The sequence below is a fragment of the Hermetia illucens genome, chromosome 3 (genome assembly GCF_905115235.1).
Source record: "Hermetia illucens chromosome 3, iHerIll2.2.curated.20191125, whole genome shotgun sequence".
Classification (NCBI taxonomy): domain Eukaryota; kingdom Metazoa; phylum Arthropoda; class Insecta; order Diptera; family Stratiomyidae; genus Hermetia; species Hermetia illucens.
The window spans coordinates 163435800-163454957 of NC_051851.1; the positions used below are offsets into that span (position 1 = coordinate 163435800).

The 19158-nt window shown below is 40.1% G+C and overlaps 1 protein-coding gene across 1 annotated transcript in view; it reads right to left on the bottom strand.

Annotated features, from left to right (window-relative positions):
- Positions 1-3941: 3941 nt before the first annotated feature.
- Positions 3942-19158, bottom strand: part of LOC119650741 (interferon-related developmental regulator 2) — a 37566-nt gene continuing 22349 nt past the window's right edge. Inside the window, exons 3-6 of the mRNA XM_038053810.1 lie at positions 10880-11567; positions 5719-5962; positions 5434-5655; positions 3942-5362 (exon numbers count right to left, since the gene is read on the bottom strand). Coding sequence (XP_037909738.1) covers positions 5279-5362; positions 5434-5655; positions 5719-5962; positions 10880-11567 — 1238 coding nt within the window. The 3' untranslated portion in view covers positions 3942-5278. The remainder of the gene's footprint in view (positions 5363-5433; positions 5656-5718; positions 5963-10879; positions 11568-19158) is intronic.

Below are 19158 nucleotides of genomic sequence, written 5' to 3' on the forward strand. Positions count from 1 at the left end.
GTTATTTTGATGCATGCCTCCTGCTAGTTGCTTCAATGCGGCGCTGAATGAGTTTATGACACTCCTTCCGTGGTTCAGCAGTTCCATCCGCCCATCAATATATAGAAGGATTGCCATGGTTGGGTTCCCTTCAAGGCATGAGGCACCACTCTCTATCCTTGTAGCGTCGACAAATTTCCCCCAATTCTCACTTTCGTGACGTTCCACGCGCAGAGTGAGCGACGGCCCGGTGTACGCCGAGAGATAACGTTTACCACTGCGAATGCGATGCATTGATGGTTACTTACTGTGAAGTCTTCCGCGACGAGACCGGTGATTCTGACATGAAGGTTACGTGGTGAGTGATTCATTCGCAGCTTGGGCATTGAAATGGTAGCGTGAATCAACTGGTGAAAATTACGAGCCTTGCCCTTGTAGCCATCTCCAGGCAAGCTCTATTCAGGTGCCCTGGCAACAAAATCTTCTTCAACTTTCAGACGATAGAGGAGATCAAGGAAAAAACGCTGGAACAGCTGAACAGGATCCATGAGACAGAGTAGTATACTCCCAAGGAGGGTATTTTGAAGGGAATAAATTAGAACAGTTGTAAATAAAGTTTTTCAGAAAGCCTTAGAACTTTTTGATCAGACCTCGTACATGATTTGAATTAAACATCCCGAAAACCAATTTATGGAGAATTGTTAAAGAAGATTTGCATTTGTTTTCCTATAAAGTGTAATGATTCGACGTTTGTTGCTCCTCATATGCCGCATGACATGAAATATGGCAAAAAGGTGCTTGAATTGGAGCAAAATGAACATTATTTTTGAAACCGAATTATCATGAGGGATGAAGCACGTCTCGAATCGAAAATCTTCAAGTTGTACATCAAGAAATTTTGCAGAAAGTTAGAAGGATCAGATTAACCTTTTTTGAGGATGATGGTGAGCGTACTCTAACAGGCAATGCTGGCCGATATTTCTACATAATAAGCGAATGTTTGCAGCCATCTGTCTAAGAAAATCATTTGGAGGGTTATTAGTTCCAGCAGGATAGCACGACATTCCATATAGCGCGAGGGGCGATGAATTTACTGAAAACAATGCTGTCTCGGTGGCTCATATCCAAGAATTGTGAACCGCGACCTTCTGTACGATAGTCTTGTGCTCCAACCACTCAGCTATCCGGACACTTAAGGGGAATGGTATACACAAATAGACCTCAAAAAAAAAAAAAAAATCGATCCCCAGGAATGGTCTAAAATCTTATGAAAAATACCGATAAAAGAGACCAAATGTGCGTCACTGCAAATGGTGACCATCTTGCTGATATTCGTTACACTTATTGACCCAATAATTTGCATTAAATAAAATAAAATTTTGGTTGGAGGAAATCGAAATTGATGCCTTTCCTATTAGGTTATTTATGCTTGCGACTTCAAAGCAAAAGCTATTATGGGGGATAGCAACATCAATAATATACGCTGAGCGACCCGTCTCATATCGGTAAACCGGACATGTTTCCGTGATCAGCTCATGCTTGTATGAGAGGTTTTGATGGATCACCTTACATACAGCATTATGCCTGGTAATGTATTGCACCGGTACCATAACAGTGCAGCTAGAAATGAGATGGTCCAACGTCTCTAACACCGAAACACACATTCTGCGCTGGTCGTTTTCCACCCGTTCTTTCATGATGAACTTTTTATAAGTTCGGGTGGCGATCTCGCCATCCTGAATGGCACACATGAACCCCTACGTCCTAGCAAAGAGCTCTCCAGCACACAGCCATCTGTTCGACAATTGCAAATTGACAAATGGCTGCCAAAGACAATTCATGTGTTTGCTGTGTATTGCCTTCATCCCACTCGGAGGATTAAGAGGTCGATCCCTCAAGTTAAGTGGAGTCAGTCCATAGTCTACCTTACAAATTGCCGCATGCAAAGGACTCGCTATTTGCTGTAAAAATAAGCACGCTGCGAGTCGACTTGGCAATGATGTTGTACCGCCACGTCAACCACGTCAAAGGGGGCTCAAAGAATCCCCCTGGAAGATGCCCCTCCGTATATGGATGGGCTCTGAGGTGTTGGCACCCTCAGATGAAGGCACGGATAAGGTGGTGTGCGACCCTTTCATGACTGTCGCCAACAACTTCATTAGTTTGTGATCAATGCGATACAGATATAGGACATCGATTAGCCAAGTATGCGAAACGCTGTCTAAATCCTTGACATAATCGATGTAGCAACTAAATAGGCTTCTTTGGCCTCTAGTTTGTTGTTCTACAACTACCGAGTCGATAATGAATTGCTCTTTGCTACCCCTTCACCCAAATCGGCGGCCCTTTTGCTCTTCGAACAGTATGTTGTTGGTCTCGAGGTACGCATTGACCCTTCTACTAATGATGGACGTTATGAATTTGTAGAGGGTTGGTAAGCAAGTAATCGGTCTTGTGTCTGCGGTGTCATGCACCATGTCCTTAGGGATAAGGTAGGTAAACTCCGCAGTGAGAAAGGGTGGAAATTCCTCCGGCCGACTCATGACTTAATTTATGCTGTATGCCAACCGACTGTGTATGCTGGTAAATTTCTTATACCGGAAATTATGCACCCGATCCAGACCTGGGCCCCTCCAGTTCTTCGATTTGTTTATGGCGCGTCGAACTTCCTCTTCTGTAACATTCGAAGAATTCATGCCAGGCGTATTGGCATGGTGGGTGCCTTTTGGATCACTGCATGCTCGGCATGCTGGACGTGTAAATCCCAAAGTCCACCCCAATACTCCTTAGCTTCCGTCACCGAAAACTGCACTGCCTGGACGCTCTATTGGGATTTGTTGAGAGATCCTGAAAAGCTCCGCTGGTTCCTCGCGTATATTGCATTCTGGACATGTCTGGAGTGACTTTCGCCATACCGTCGTAACCGACTGCATACGACAGAAACTTTCTGCTTTAGTGTGTCCAGAATTTTAAGTACGTGTGTTCCACTGGGGATTCATTTTTTTATTTTCATTCCATTATTTGTTTTTATTATGTTTATCCTTTTTGTTCATCAGTTATTTTATATTTCTTTTTATTTCTGTGTATGTTGTTTAAGGATTTATAATATAGACAATACGATGAATTCTTGAATCCTTTTAATTCGAAAACTTCCTCCTTTTCTCCTCCTCCATGACACCGCAAAACCCTTATTTAGGGACATCTTTCAAATAATGGTCTGAGGATGTCAAGATAGGAAGGGAACCTCATGGGCCGCGCCACAATAACTATCTAAGGCAGGAGAAGCAAGAATCGAGACTGTGATCCGTCGTGGATCTTTCCTCTCGATCGCGGCACTCAGGTCCGGAGATTTAGGGTTCCACGCGCGCGGTCGAGCCGTCGTTATTTTCATTTCCAATTCTAGCTCGCGTTTTAGTTTAGTTAGGCTTACGCGAATCCCTATGATAGTGCAGATATTTTCAAGATCCAGTGCGGACCCAAACACTGGTATAGACACGCAAATTTTGTATAATGACAAGTGAGGGATCGTAACGCTCAAAGGTCTCCCCCACATTCCCGAGCCTGGTTAGTACAGAGGCCTGCATGCACGTGTCCGCCGAACGCTCCGATGGAACTTCAGTATTTGCGGGCGGACCTTCACGATCCATTTCGCTAACTTTTTAGATTTTTGGGATAGCTCTTCCCTCTATGTCGTCTTCAGCTGCTCAGAATGGTCTTTTGCTCATCCTACTGTTCTTTAGTTTCATTACAAGTGAAATCAAGCCCTGGGTTTCAAACCCCTTCGGGATTTCACTGCGATGTTGTCCGTTACATGAAGCGAGCACTAATGGATTAAATAACTCTATTTATTTAAGGACATTCAAAAGGCAATAAAACTCCGGTTTTTCCATCTATCGCGAGTAGATATTTAAGAGTCATCAGATCGATGGCCAAACCTGAAAACATTTCACAAACACCACAAATAAGCTGCTTTTCGTATATTTATAATAGTAATGAATGCTTGATATTTAAATTCATTCTCTTAAATCTATTGCAGCTAATTTTGGATTTTCAAAACTTTCAATTTTAATTTCTAAATATAATTTATCTTTCTTGCCACAATTCCTTTAAAAATATAATAGATTTTCATTTAAGCGTCTTATAAATTTGTCATTTATATTAATATTTCAATATTTCAGTAAAGATGTTCCAATTTCTTTTTTTTTATTTAAATCACATATAGTTTACATTATAAACATTTCGAAAAAAAGAACACCACTCGGATAACATTTATTCAAATGAATTAAACCAAAATGCATTTAGTTGTTAAATGGAACAAGAATAACAGGTTGTTGACAAGAAATGGGAAAAGGGAACTAACTAGGGCTAAGGAATATACAACTCAAAAGGGAGAACACAAGCCTTCAATGAAATTGTCTACGTAAAAGAACGTTAAGTTAAATATGTCTAGTAGATTTATTATAAATATATTTTGTTGGGAAATAAAGGAAAAATACTATAACTAACATCATGATTCTAAAGTAATTGATGTCGATTTAATCATCTAGTTGTACAGAACTTGCAGTTCCTTCTACGAAATCATGCTGAGAGTGATCACCGATTTAACACGAGCAATCACTCCAAGTGGGTGTTAAGTGCCTTCTAAGAGTTACTTTTTGTATAAGAACAGCCCTAAACAGAACTACATTATTCTCTACCAAATATACTAGATATCTTTTTATGAACATTCATAAAATATATCATACTTTTGGTATCGAATTTCAGATAGGAAAGTTACTTGCGGAATTAGACTGAGAACAAAATAGAAGACAATTTCAGAAAAAAAAGTTATTTATGAGTAATTTCATTATTAGCAGAAAAGAAAAACAAAGTAAACCGAAATGGTATTTGAAATTAGTAAATAAATCTAAATTTTCAACTAGAAAATGTACAGCGTATGAATAAAGAATGGAGACAGCTGAAGAGAGTATGAAGATTTACAACTCCCTAGCAATCTCAATATCGAGACATCTTGTATATTTGAAAATGCCAAATCTTCCATTAATATTTTAGCTATTTACAATAACAATTTAAGATATTATCACTAGGCATTATATGTAAAAAGAAACTAATAGCCTTGAGGCATTCAATTAAGGATTTTCAGTCCCTCTTGAATGGATAGAAATCGTTTAGAAATAGGTACTGAACACGTATGAGAAAGCAATTTGGAAAAAAAAATTGAGTAAACTCTAAACCCAAGTTACGATCTAATTGGTTTCTCACAAAACTCAAAAAAATAAAGTATCCTAAACTGATGTCATTAATTAAAAACTGCAGAGCGCTTATCGCGATTCTTTCCCCGTGTTATTGTACGTGCTTTGAATGCAGCGGCGTTGAGGAGATGCTGAAGAAAACAAGTCGAAATAGGGGTTTTAAAATTTAATCTTTTGCTAGATGTGTTTATATATCACTTACCCGTTCGTGTTTTGACTGTTTATTACTCTTGCTTATTGGGCAAGGTACAACTTTTGGTCCAAGCTGGAATACATCGCGTACTAAATCGTTTTCCTGAAGATGAAGTGTCATTCCAGGGCCCATCACAGTGCAAAGAGCTGTGTATTGATGATGCATTGCCCAGGTGTCTAGCAACAACGCCTCGGTACCAAATCGAATATTTATTTCAGGTGAAATATCTTCCTGTAAAAGCCATGATTGTCACTTTAGTTTGATAAATTTTTTTTCGGATAATTCGAAACATACTTCAAAATATCTTAGCAAATCCCTAAAAGTTGCCCTCTGCGCTTTCCTATCACGTTTAGCTCGATATTTGTGCGAATCAGTTGCAAGCTGTTTTGTAACTATTATTAAATCATCCAAATAACTTTCAAGGAAGTCTTCATCGTGTGATCGACCACTTTCGAAGACTAATGCAATTGCTTCGCCCGCTGCCATACGAACATCCAAATGAGGTGATTCCAATAGTCCCATGAGTTTTTTGATAGACCTGTTGTAAGTGAGAAATTGGGAGATTTAATTTCTAGAAACAATGGTACAATTTATTTAATGAAGACAATGTACAGAAAACAAATTCCTTATTACATATTGTCCTCAGAGGGAGGAGCAAGTAAATGGCTTACCTTATGCTTAAAACTAAAGGAGGAGATAGAGTCAAATGATCCAAGCTGGGGGATCGGGGAGTGAAAGTAAATCTCGAGCTCCGTGAAGGGAGGGGAGATTGAGGATGTGGAGTCGTGACGGATAGTCAACCCGTGGAAGGTTTTTTTTTTGTAAAAGACGGACCCACGGACCCCTCGTTTAGGGCTTAGCGCCCAAACTTTCAAAATAACACATCGTTCAATAAGTCCCGGGACTAGCGTAGAAATGGCGCTACTAATGCCATTTATATACCAAGGTTCAGAAGTACCAACCTTCAGATAAGATGTGTCAAAATTTGATGTAATTCGAAACATAACCAAGAAAGCTATAGTGGTTAAACTGACGCTACCTTTGCAATCGTGAAAAAATGGACCAAAACGAGTTTCGTGTGTTGATAAAACATTGTTTTCTAATGGGGAAAAAACACTGTTCAAGCTCAACAATGGCTTGAAAAACGTTATCCGGACTCTACTCCGTCAAAAACAACCATTTGTCGGTGGTTTTCGACGTGAAACGCGGTCGTGCTGATACAAATGATGCGGAACGTTCGGGTCGGCCAAATGAGGGAGTAACTCTCGAAAACACCAAGCAAGTATTGAAAATCGTGATGGGTGACCGCAAAATGAAAGTGCGCGAAATAGCTAAGATGGTGAACATATCAACTGGTAGTGCATTTACTATTTTGCACCAAAAATTGGCTATGAAAAAGGTTTTTTCCAAATGGCTGCCGCGTTTGCTCACAATGGAACAAAAGCAACAACGTATCATTGATTCGGAGAGCTGTTTGGCACTGTTTACTCGCAATAAACAGGATTTTTTGGTCGATGTGACAGTGGACGAAACATGGATTCACCATTTCACTCCGGAGTCAAGTCGGCAGTCAGCTGAATGGCGTACGACCGGTAAAAGCCGCCCGAAGCGTCCAAAAACCCAACAGTCGGCCGGCAAAGTGATGGCGTCCGTATTCTGGGATGCGAATGGTATAATTTTCATTGACTACCCCGAAAAAGGAAAAACCATCAATAGCGACTACTACATGGTGTTATTGGATCGTTTGAAGTAATCGTTTGAAATAGCGAAAAAACGCCCACACATGAAGAGGAAGAAAGTCATCTTTCATCAAGACAACGCACCGTGCCACAAGTCAATCAAAACGATGACCAAATTCAACGAATTAGGCTTCCAACTGCTTCCTCATCCTCCGTACTCGCCGGATCTGGCCCTCAGCGACTGCTGGCTCTTTGTGGATCTCAAAAAGATGCTCCAGGGAAAAAGATTTGGCTCAAATGAGGAGGTGATCGCTGCTACTGAGGCTCATTTTGAGTCAAAAGACAAATCGTTCTACAAACGTGGCATTGAAAAGTTATAGAAGCGTTGGAATGATTGTATAACCCTTGAAGGAGATTATGTTGATGAATAATAAAGAATTTTGCCGATAAAACGTTGTTTTCATAGTTAGTCCCGGGACTTATTGAACGATGTGTTATTAGGCGATGACGGCTTTACGGATTCTTACCAGGGTAGAGGCAAATCGTCAGACACTGCCTCACCTCTGCCCTGGGAGCAGCGTGACCGAAGCGGCTCGCAGATGTTAAATGTTCCCAACATTACTACGAATTATATTGAGCGTAAATCCCGAGAGCTTGGCCAGAGCTGAAAATATTATTTTTTGAGAATCTCCATTTGATTCGGTTCGGCATCAAGTTGATGCGGACTTGGGACCCCGCAATTCTCAAAAAAAATATTTTTTGCTCTGGGCAAGCTCTGGTCAATAGGGCGGATTTACGCTCAATATAATTCGTAGTCATGTTGTGTTCTACGAATTATGTAAATGAGCATTTAACATCTGCGAGCCGCTTCGGTCACGCTGCTCCCAGGGCAGAGCTGGGGTAGCGTCTGGCAACTTGCCTCTGCCCTGGTATAAAACCGTAAAGCCATCATCGTCGAATATTAGACTCCAAGGTATTGGAAGGAGCTCAGTAGTGAAAGGGGTTCTCCATTAAGAGAATAGGAAAATGATATTGGGGAGGGTTTAAGTGAATAACTGTACTGTAGTGTACCGTTACTGTCTTGAATGAAGTGCTTTAATATACTTCAAGGCCCTGATCCAATATGGATTCTTGCGCCAACGATTATTATCATTATTATTAAGCGGATAACACAATCAATGTCAGCTTGTTGACCGAACACCAACAAGGTTGGATTGCAAGAGAGCACAGTCCAGCGGAGACGAAACAGAGGCAAATAATTTAAGGTCGTCTGCGTAAAGCAAATATGGGCAGGTGAGGATCGAGGCGAGGTCATTGATAAAAACAGGAAGAGTAGGGGCCCAATTATAGAGCCTTGGGGAACACTCGGAGGAAGGAGAGAAGGAACGAGATGAGTAAGAAAAGAACGCAGCAACGAATTCACCGACTCAAATTTTGCGAAGTGGCTCTTGGAAGGTGTTAAAACTTTAGGCCTAGAAATAGGAAAACGAGCAGTGGGAAACGGCAGGGAAGCCATTGCCAGACTCAACGAGGCCGGGAGGATGCAAAGTGATGAAATGCTAATATCCTTCGACGTAAAAGCGCTGTTCCCAAGCGTATCGATGAAGGAACCCCTACATTTTTTCGAGGAATGGATCACGACCCACGAAAACTCATCCGAATGGAGGAAGAAGGCTGAACTGCACGTACACGAGTGAATCCTATTTCACATTCAGGAATAAATTTTATGAAACCTCCGGGACAGCAATGGGCAATCCTCTCTTATCGCTGCTATACGAGGTATTTATGGAGAACCTGCAGAATGAACTCGAGGAAGTTGGGGCACTCCCGAGACTCTGGATCAGATACGTGGATGATGAAATTGACAATTATCAAAAGGGAAGAAACAGGAACAATCCTCGAGAAACTGGACCGGACACACAGAAACATTAATTTCACCATGGAGATCGAGAAGGAAGGGAAATACCGTTCCTAGACTTAAAAATAATCCGAGAAAGAGGGGATTTTGAATTCGATATCTACCGAAAACAGACACAACGAACCATCACATACACCTCAAACCACGATTTCCACCATAAGATGGCAGCATAAAACTTTATGATTCACAGGATGGTCACAACACCGCTCAGTGAGGAGAGAAGAAACAAAGAAATGAACTACACCCTGGAAACAGCCAAGAAAAACGGATACAACACGAACCTCATTGAAAATCAGATCAAAAAGAAACTACGCCAGGCCTCAAGACAACAACTTTCTACACTCTTCCAGGAGGTGAACACAGAACCAAAGTAATGGATAACATTAACCTACTCGGGTCGGACGCAGAACATAAAAAGGCGGCTACATAAGCGTGGGTTCCAGGTCACCTCGACCAGCAGACGATACCTATTTAGGACCCGGTTACAATCAGTCAAGGACAAAAAAGATATTTATAAGATTTCCTGCCCAGACTGCGAAAAGATTTAGTTAGGGCAAACAAAACGGTTAGTCCACACCAGGATGTTAGAACACATAAAGGAGACCGAATCCTCTAAAAGTAAGAATAACCTACACATAAGGTCTGCGGTTGCTAGACATATAATAAATCAGGGACACCATTTGCCGTTGAACAACGCCAATATTTTGAAAAAAGTGGGAGACTAGATTCCTACGAGAGCCTCCACATCTCGAAAACGAATTGCGCGGTCAACCAGTCGGCGGCGTATCTTTCTAGGATTTTGGAGCAAAAGGAGAGAAGAGAAATGGGGCGGTAGTTCACAGCAAGAGAAGGGTCTCCGCTCTTGAGGATAAAGATGATAAGGGCCTCTTTCTAGAGATGGGGAAAGTAGCATTCTTCTAGCATTTTGTTGTAGATTATACAAAGGGGGAGGGAAATGTGTTTTCTACAGTAAAGAAGGAAGAGGTTAGGAAGCCCATCGGGGCCAGGTCCGACACTGAGTTGAAGATTATCGATGAGGAACTCAACCAAGGAATGGGAAGTCTGCAGAAGAGGCGTAGAGGGTGGAGTGGTCGAGAGAGAAAACACGGAAGAGAAGCAGATGCAAAGAAGATCGCACGATTGCTGTGGCGATTTGGGAGTGGAGTTAGCAAAACTGGCAGAAAAAGGAAGAGATTGAGTGGGATTACGAGAATAGCGAGTGTAAGACCAAAAGGGTTTCAAGTTACCGCGGGCAAGGGCGGCTTCGACGTTCAATAAGTACCCTTTATGTATTTTCTTAATCATTGTGAGCAAGTGAGCAAGGTCGGCATCATCCTTAGAAGCCCGAAACTTCTTTTCTGTTTCAGACCAATGTTTGTTAAGAATCTCTGAATCTCCGAACGTAGGCAGGGAAAGAAGGGACATAATAGGAAAGAAGATTGGATATGATATTGTAAAAGGTACTTAGAGTTTGATCACACGCTGAGTGCGCGAGGTGGTGAGCGCCAGTTTTGACATACGGGGAAGTGCAAGGAAATAGAAAGGTAGCGCTTGGGGAATTTGGAAAGAAAGAGCTCGAGAGTGCGGCCCAAGGAATTTTTGGTGGTATTGAAATTCAGGGCAGAGCAAGTGTTCATACAGATGAAAAGAGCAAGCAGATGGGACGTATACACAAGATACGATGAACGGGAGGAAGTTGGGCGGGGAGATACGAAGAGCAGTACAGTCAAAACGAAGCCAGAGGAGAAGACGACGAGTTCGGCGGGGAGTGTACCTTTTACCTATTGCTGGTTAACAATATCCTGTTACATATATGGATTTCAAAATATTCTATTTATTAAGTTAAAACGATACTTACGGAAACATTTGTTGTCTATTCATCAAGGACACGAAATCGCCTGGCGGAATGAGAGTCAACAGCAAGCCCCAAGCTGACAAAGCTTCAGCATGCATTGCTCCAGCCTCGGCATTCACAGAAATCGGAGTTTTCTCATCACGCAAATAGCTACCACTGAATATTGTTTCCAGTAGTTGCATGAGTTCAAGTAAATCTCCAATATCATCACCACTAAGGAAATTCAGCAGACCCAAAGCACCACAGCATTTAGCACGTGCATCAAATGTCACGGATTTATCCTGAATTGTAGTTTGTAGAAATTGATTCAAACTTTTTGTGAAGGTTTCATCAGCGCCCAATTGAAGAACTAGCAACGGAGCCAATTTTGCACCACAAGCCTGTTCTGCACCCTTTCCGCGACGTATGGATTTTTCAATAGCATCGATTAGAGTGATTTTACGATCTTCTATGAAATCCGGCATGTAACGATGCATTAGGATTTCGGACATGGTTTGAAGGGCTTGAACACGAGTTTGAACGGATTTTTCTTGGGCATTTTCTAATGCTTGCATGAATTTCTCTTCATTTCTTTCGTTCTGGATGATTTCGTCGGATTCATCAAGGGATGTTGCGTTCTCGGATTGGAGGGAGTAAATGCTACCATTGTCGTTGATAGATTCATCTTCGGAATTTGAATCGCCTCCGCGACCTGAAATGAAAAAAAAAGGATTGTTGAAGTCGTTTCTCTAGTGTATTGAATATAAAAATATTTAGAATGCAGTGTAATAAGCGGTACCACGGATCCTTATAAAAACGAGTGGATCACGTGATTTGGTGTCCTTTAAGCAGAATATCTAACTTCAGACAACCATATAGACGCCCCAGGTTGGATTCTATATGAAAAACTTGGGCAACCAAGAATTGTTCGAGAAAACTACAGATCGGTACAGATACAGGACGACTTTAAATTATAAACAATCGCCAAGGATCGACTGCATACGACGAAAATATTAAATCAGACATGCGCAATGTGCGAGACAAACATCTGAAGCTCAAATATAAGGATATGATCTGCAAGATAAGCAAAGTGCTTGTTATCCCAGCCGTCAAAAGGCATAATTTTTAACCGCAGTCTTCAGCGTAAGCCATGAAGTCCACAGTCTTATAGTTGGCCCAAAGTTGGAATATACGTTTGCCGCAGTTTTTTTTAACAATAACAAAAACAAAGCTATGGTGATGCGGAACAAACTCGACATGTCAGGCATTGAGTATTTAACAATCACCTTAAGCTTTTCGATGTCATCTCTAATTATTCCCGAAATTTAGAAGAGAGGAAGGATATCTTCAATTCAGAAGCCAGGGAAGAATAAAAGACTAGCCAAATTTTGTTCCCCTATCATCTTATTATTGTTTGTTGCCAAGGCTCACATTCAACTCGCCAACAACAACCAACACGACTTTTGGAGGAAGGACAACATGATAATGTTCCAAATTCACAATGTCCTTAACCAATCCCATCCTTGCTTTTGTCTTTGAACTTCTGGATAAAATTAGCCCCAGAATTAAATATTCAAATAGATCGCCAAAGTTTGGATACAACCGGTAGGATAAAAAACCGTGTTCTCGAAGAGGAGTTTTACTTCCAACCCTGTTCAAATCGTATTTATCAGAGCTTCCTACACGACCTAAAGGACTTGTAATGACTAATAGAAATAGCGATGGTCAATCATCCAAGAGGGGAGAGCTAACCCAAAAAACCTAAGGAGATAGCGAAATTGACCGTGAAGCTCCGCCCGCAAACATTGAAGCTCCATCGAAGTGCTCCGTCGGCAGAGGGAGGGGGGGATCAATCTGTGATCCTCGGTTTTATCCCGGATAGGTCAATCGCATCATATACGATATGTAACAAGATGAAATCAGTTGAGAATTATAGTTGGGAGTTGCTGGGAGAGGGGCAACGAGACGCTGCTGGCAACCTACAAAGCGATCGGTTAATCGGAATTATGCAACTACATCTGGTCCTAACTCAAGTGACATCGAATATATACTCTCCTCCTGATGTCATCCCCAGACCACCTTACCAAGAGGCTGCCTATAATAAACCGACATTATTGCACCACAACTTTTTAATTAAGCCATTTGGAGCATGATAGTGCTATGAAATGATGAGTAACCATCTGAGATTTCATCATAAGTAAAACCTTCGATGAGTGTCATTAGAAAAGAGCCCTTTGGCTTATATTCTTTCTATATTGCAATTCTACCAAAATATGTAAAATCCACCACGTATTCAATAGATTAGCATGCACACGTTTACAAATTTATACCTTCTGAGCCGTAAGCTTTATCATGTTTTTTTATTTATTTTGTTCAATTACCAAATCGTATACCTCATTGAAAAAAACTAGTCCACAAAATTCGATTAGCTTGTTATCAAATGGCATTGTCTGATTATACAAATCTTTTTATTTTTGTTAATGAAACTTGAAACTTAATACGTTCACGATATGACTTTGACGTAATATGATCCCCAAAAAAGACCTTAATTCTATATCAAAACCATGAGAACAAAAGAATTGAATCAGTGGAAAGAGCCTATAATCTTTCTCGTTGCTTCCACCCCAGCAAAATTTAATTCTTATCGTCCAATTAGTGCTGAAACAAAGATAGTCGGAAAGTAATAGCGATAGCAGACTATTAGTAAACAATGGTACCAAATGATATGTTTGTGTTTGTTTGTATAACTTCCACAATTCTATGAAATTTTGGGAGCAATGGCATTTGAAGGGAAGTTCTGGAGACATGATATGATATTTGATCTGAAATGAGTTACCATAGAACTGTTTCGAACTAATAAGGCCAGTTATTTAGCTCCCAATTATTGTCCATTCATTTTAAATAAACCATTAATTTGGTTGAAATATGAACATGGGTATAATATTTCGAAATTTTTATTATATTAATTGAGGATCAATCAACGAAATTTTAACGAAAAGAAATATTTTAAATAAAAAACAATGAGAAGAGGATTGGAATTGACAGGTGTTTGACCCTCTTCATTTTTCTGGACGTTCATGTTTACATTAGTGAACAAAGTGCCCAATGCGTCAATCAGGATGCTGTTCATGTGGCTGTTCGGCGCAATAACCGGTATATAAGGAAGGTCTAAGGAACTCCAGACATCTCAGTTCTGCGCCGAGGGCCACCAATTCGATATGCCTAAAAGCTGCCTAGCGTCCTGGCCTATGCCATCGTTCCATCTCAGGCAGGGTCTACCTTGTCTTCTTTTTATACCATAGATATTGCCTTCTTGGGCTGGATCATCCTCATTCATACGGATTAAGTGACTCGCCCACCGCAACCTATTGAACCGGATCCAACACTGACGGACATCGATTTCGTCGCTATGTAGGCTACCATGCCATTCTCATGCAGGGGGCAAAGAATCTTCGGAGAAATCTTCTCTCGAACGCGACCAAGAGTTCACAATTTTTCTTGCTAAGAACCCAAGTCTCCGAGGAATACATGAGGAATGGCAAAATCTTTGTCTCGTACAGTAAGAGCTTTGACACTATGGTGAGACATTTTGAGCGGAACAACTAAAATAGGCTCTCTTGGGCGCCAACAACCGTACACGGGGTTTCTCGAATACACAGTGTATTTGAGTCGTATGGTCTCCCAGGTTGCGCCAGTGTATTCCAAGCGAAACTACTGGCAATACTGGAAGTCCGTCGATAGCTGGAGAATGATCCGAGCCCCAAGCATAGCCATTTAACCGACATCCAAGCGGCCATTAAGGTCTTGTTCTCAGCGACATCCTCCAGGCTGTAGGGGCAGTGTAGAAACGCGCTGAACAGTCTAGGCGGCACGCTCAACGCTGGCGACAGTCAAGGGCGGAATCTACTCGCACTACTTAGCAGCCGCGGGCTTTGTAATGTTGAAGGCTTAACACCTGTGTCAAGTCAAGGAGGATTTGGCCCGCTTATAACATAGCCCGATCACGAAAGCTCCTGTGCCAGACGCGTGCAAATGCATACAAGATCATGGTGGTCTGCACGGGGAACTGGCCAGGGGGCCATGCCGCCAGGCTCGGCATAACTTACAATTCGCATAGCCGAAGCTATGAAGAAAGGGGAAAATCCTTAAGCATTTCCTCTGCGATTGCCCAGCTCTAGCTACAGTCAGGCTACAGGCACTGGATAAACTGTTCTTTGGGGACCTCAGAGAGATTTCTAGCTGCAGGGTGGGAGAGCTGCTTTCCTTCGTGAATGCTACCGGTTGGCTCTGAAGATCTGAGCCGGCTGGACTCTGCCTTTCTGCTCTCATAACAGCACCACAGAGTTAATTGGACTCCTTACCCACGTGACGTTTTGTCAAAATTGCATGACCAACCGACAATTAGAAGCCGAAACTGCCTTATAAGTGACGGTGGGTTTATAGCATCGATTGAAAAATTAACTTCAAACGAAGATGTAAATATTAATTTCTGTTTTAAACTTGGCAAAGCTTTTACTGAGACGTTTGAATTAATGAAAAAAAATGTATGGTGACAATTGTTTATCCCGTGCCAGAATTCACGAGTGGTTCAACTATTCAAAAAAAGACCCTGACGACATAAGGACACCGAACATCCCGGTCAGAAAAGTTTCAAGATTACACCGAGGAACATTGGAATTGTACGTGAATTTATAAAAAATGAGCCAAAAGCTTCTTTGCGATACATGGCAATGGAACTGAACACATCAAAAGGATCACTTCATCGCATTTTGACCGAAAAATGGGGACTCAGTAAAAGTGTTCGTGCTCGCTTTGTTCCACACAAATTGATTGATTCGCCGTGTGAGGCCACAATACCGTAAACATAGCAGAAAATGTACCGGCTCATCACTAATTTTTTTACCAAAAATCACATTTTAGCAGTCAACCGCTTACCATATTCTCCTGATTTAGCATCTTCCGACTTTTACTTCTTCGGACAACTACATTTGGCGCTGAAAGCAAAGCGCTATGTCGATATTGACACTATACAAAAGGCATCGACCGGACGTTCGACATGCTAATTGATAATGTAAAATGTCGTATCGATGCACAAGGAGATTGTTTTGCCTAAAAAGATGATTTTTGAAAGAAACAAAAAAAAAAATATGTTGTTTTTGAAAAAGCCTCGTTCACTTTGCGACAGACTTTGTACATACTATTATTTTTATTTGCGTAGATATAGATGGGAGTATTTTAAGGCCTAGATATTATATAGAGGCATCGCTATTTCTTCCAGATTCGTTGATTAAGTAGTTTCCAAGAAAGGCTCCTTGTTTTTTAATAGTGTCCCCTTAGTCTTTCCATCCACATCACACCACATTTACAACTAGTGTCAAAACTAGGACCTAGCTTGAGGATTACTAATCGATATCCCACTTGGCTCTAGAGTGAAAAAAATGCACTCAACCTCCGTCTAGTTCCATCCCTCCATCATAAAAAAAATCCAACATTTTCACCGAATTTTCTGTCAATAGATATAATCCTTTTCGAATAAATCGTGTGCAATAGACAGACGGACAGAGAGCCGATAGCAATGAAACTCAGGCTTTTCCTTTTTTAGAATACAAAAGGATCCGGTGGATAGATTATAATGGGTGTCAAATTATTGTGATCTGCGTTCAATATTGTTAAATACCAGGCCGCACATTGCAAAAATCTGGGCTCATTTGATTGGATATTCAAACCTTGCTGCATAAGTTTCCATGAAATTTAGGGAGATTTTTGACCATTTTCAGAATACGAAATTCAACGTACTTTTATGGTGTGAAGGTGTAAATATTGTGCTCGAAAGCGTAAATAGTGAATTACTATGGCTTCAAATTATTTTATAGGAGATGCCATCTATAAAACTACCTTTATTGAGCTCTGCTTCTTCGTTGTAATTACTCATGACATCCGCATTGTTGTTTTCACAACTTTCAGATAGTTAATCGTCATAATACTATAAAAACACATTTCCAACTCTTCGAGAGCAAAACAATTGATATCTTTCTATCTCTCGGACAATTTTATAATATTTTCAAGGATTCAAATACTTCCTCCATTTCCCAAGGTTTCCTTACATGTTGCAAATAAAATATAATCCAAGCCGGACATATAAGGGTAATCTCATTTTCCAATTAAGTTGACAAGCCAGAAAAACATGTGAAAATTCAATTAGAAAACTCTTCTGTTTGTCTGAAATGACCTTCCTTCATGACAGTTTATGCTACATGTTTACAATTAACAATTTCAATGTTAATTTCATTTGCGCTTTCAGCTGTTCACATAGATATTTTTGCACGAATAGTCATTAGCCACTATCATTTTGCATTTGTACTATGAATGTGGGTTGTTAATTATATTATTACCAACATTCTATTTTATATCACTTTTTTTTTATTGGAGTGTTCTAGACATCATGCTGGTAAAAATCGATTTAATTGGATGATAAAATCCATAATTGACAGTTCCCATACTACTGTCCCAGATTCACTAACGCTTATTCCTGATGAGACAAGCAGTACATTTAAAACCCCTCCCCGTATGTACGAATGGTTAGTCCTAGAAAATTTGCTTTTTAAACGTATCTAATATTCGTGAAAAGTTCGGAGCGAAATGAGATAACATTGATGGAGAAGGGAATATTTTTAATGCATGCTTCTTATAAGCAATTTTTTTCCAGCTCGTGATAAGATAAACTATCAGCAAATTTGTCTAATGCTTTCGACCCTTGTCGGCTATGTTTAGAATATTTCGGATTTTATAAGAATTACAAATCAATATCAAACTGTGTACCCACATTATGACCTCAACTCTGTTGATGTTGGGAATCATTACCACCTTAAATAGTAACTGTTTTGGTCATTATAGTAAAGTCTAGAATTCAAAGGTCAACTGTAGATAGTAGATTCGAGTGAGTTCTTGTGCATTGAATCATAACGTGACTTATGTAATCATTAAACATCGTAAACAAGCGTGAAAATAGATGGAGTTCATAGTTAGCTTTTGAAATTTGTTTATTTGGTTGCATTTGTCATTTTATTTCGATTAATTTTTTTACAATTTATAAACAGAAAAGAGGAAATGAGTCATTTAATGATTTATATATTGGCTACGTAAACATTTTCCCGCCTTTAAAAAAAAATGGATACTAGATAGATTTGTCATAATGCTTAGAAGATGTTAGAAGAGGTGTAGCGAAGCCTGTCTATTTAATTTAATTTTGTAATTTTCACGACTTTGATACAACAGAAATAAGTGAAATAAAAGCCATAAAAACTATTATTCTGAATATATTAAAGTATTCTCACGAAATTTTGATTACAAGGTACCGTGGTCTGCGAATTCTTTTTCATACAATGAGTGCCATGATTTTGTGTGAAGTTTACGGGGCCAGGGAGGGAGGGATACTTGCACACATGCGGAAGGGGGTGTACATTTTTTTATCATGTGGGGTATCAAATAAAAGGGCTTAATTAGTAAATTGAAATAATAAAAACTTGTTGTTTCTTATTCGTTGGTGTGGGTATTTATTCTTGCAAATACCGATATTTCGGGAACCACTTGTTCCCTTCATCAGTGCAAACAAGTTAAGAACTTGTGAAGTTAAGAACTTGTTTGCACTGATGAAGGGAACAAGTGGTTCCCGAAATATCGGTATTTGCAAGAATAAATACCCACACCAACGAATAAGAAACAACAAGTTTTTATTATTTCAATTAATTAATCGTTGGAAACACCGCATAATTTCACCCAGCTTAATTAGTAATTTTTAAATCAAATGAAAAACAAGAACCCAAAGTGAATGCATCATAAAATGTGACAAGTCCTCCCATTCAAACCAAGAAAAATTTGCAAAAGGTGATAATGATGCAAGAAGTGCAAAATTTGTCATGAGGGAAAATGATCATATGAGGTATAGCTCTGGAAAGTTGTAAGGAGACCCTACCATTACTATTTTCAGTGCTATACGTCCCCCCCTCCATAAAGCACTGAAGGGAATACATTTTTCCCAAAATATTGGTAGATGATGATGTGATTTCTCTTTTCGACCGAAAAGTATACAAAATTGTTGGAGAAAGTTTACAGAAGGCCGGATCATATCCAACCCCCCCTTCCACCCCCTTATTCAAATGGCTTAGCTCTTTCAGATAGTCAGTTGTTCTGTCATTTGCTCTTACTAGAAAAAGCTCCACTTTTTTAAAAAAGATAATTGTGTGACCTATTTCACAGAAAATTATTTTCCCTCTCAATATATTTATATATCCGCACCCTCAGAA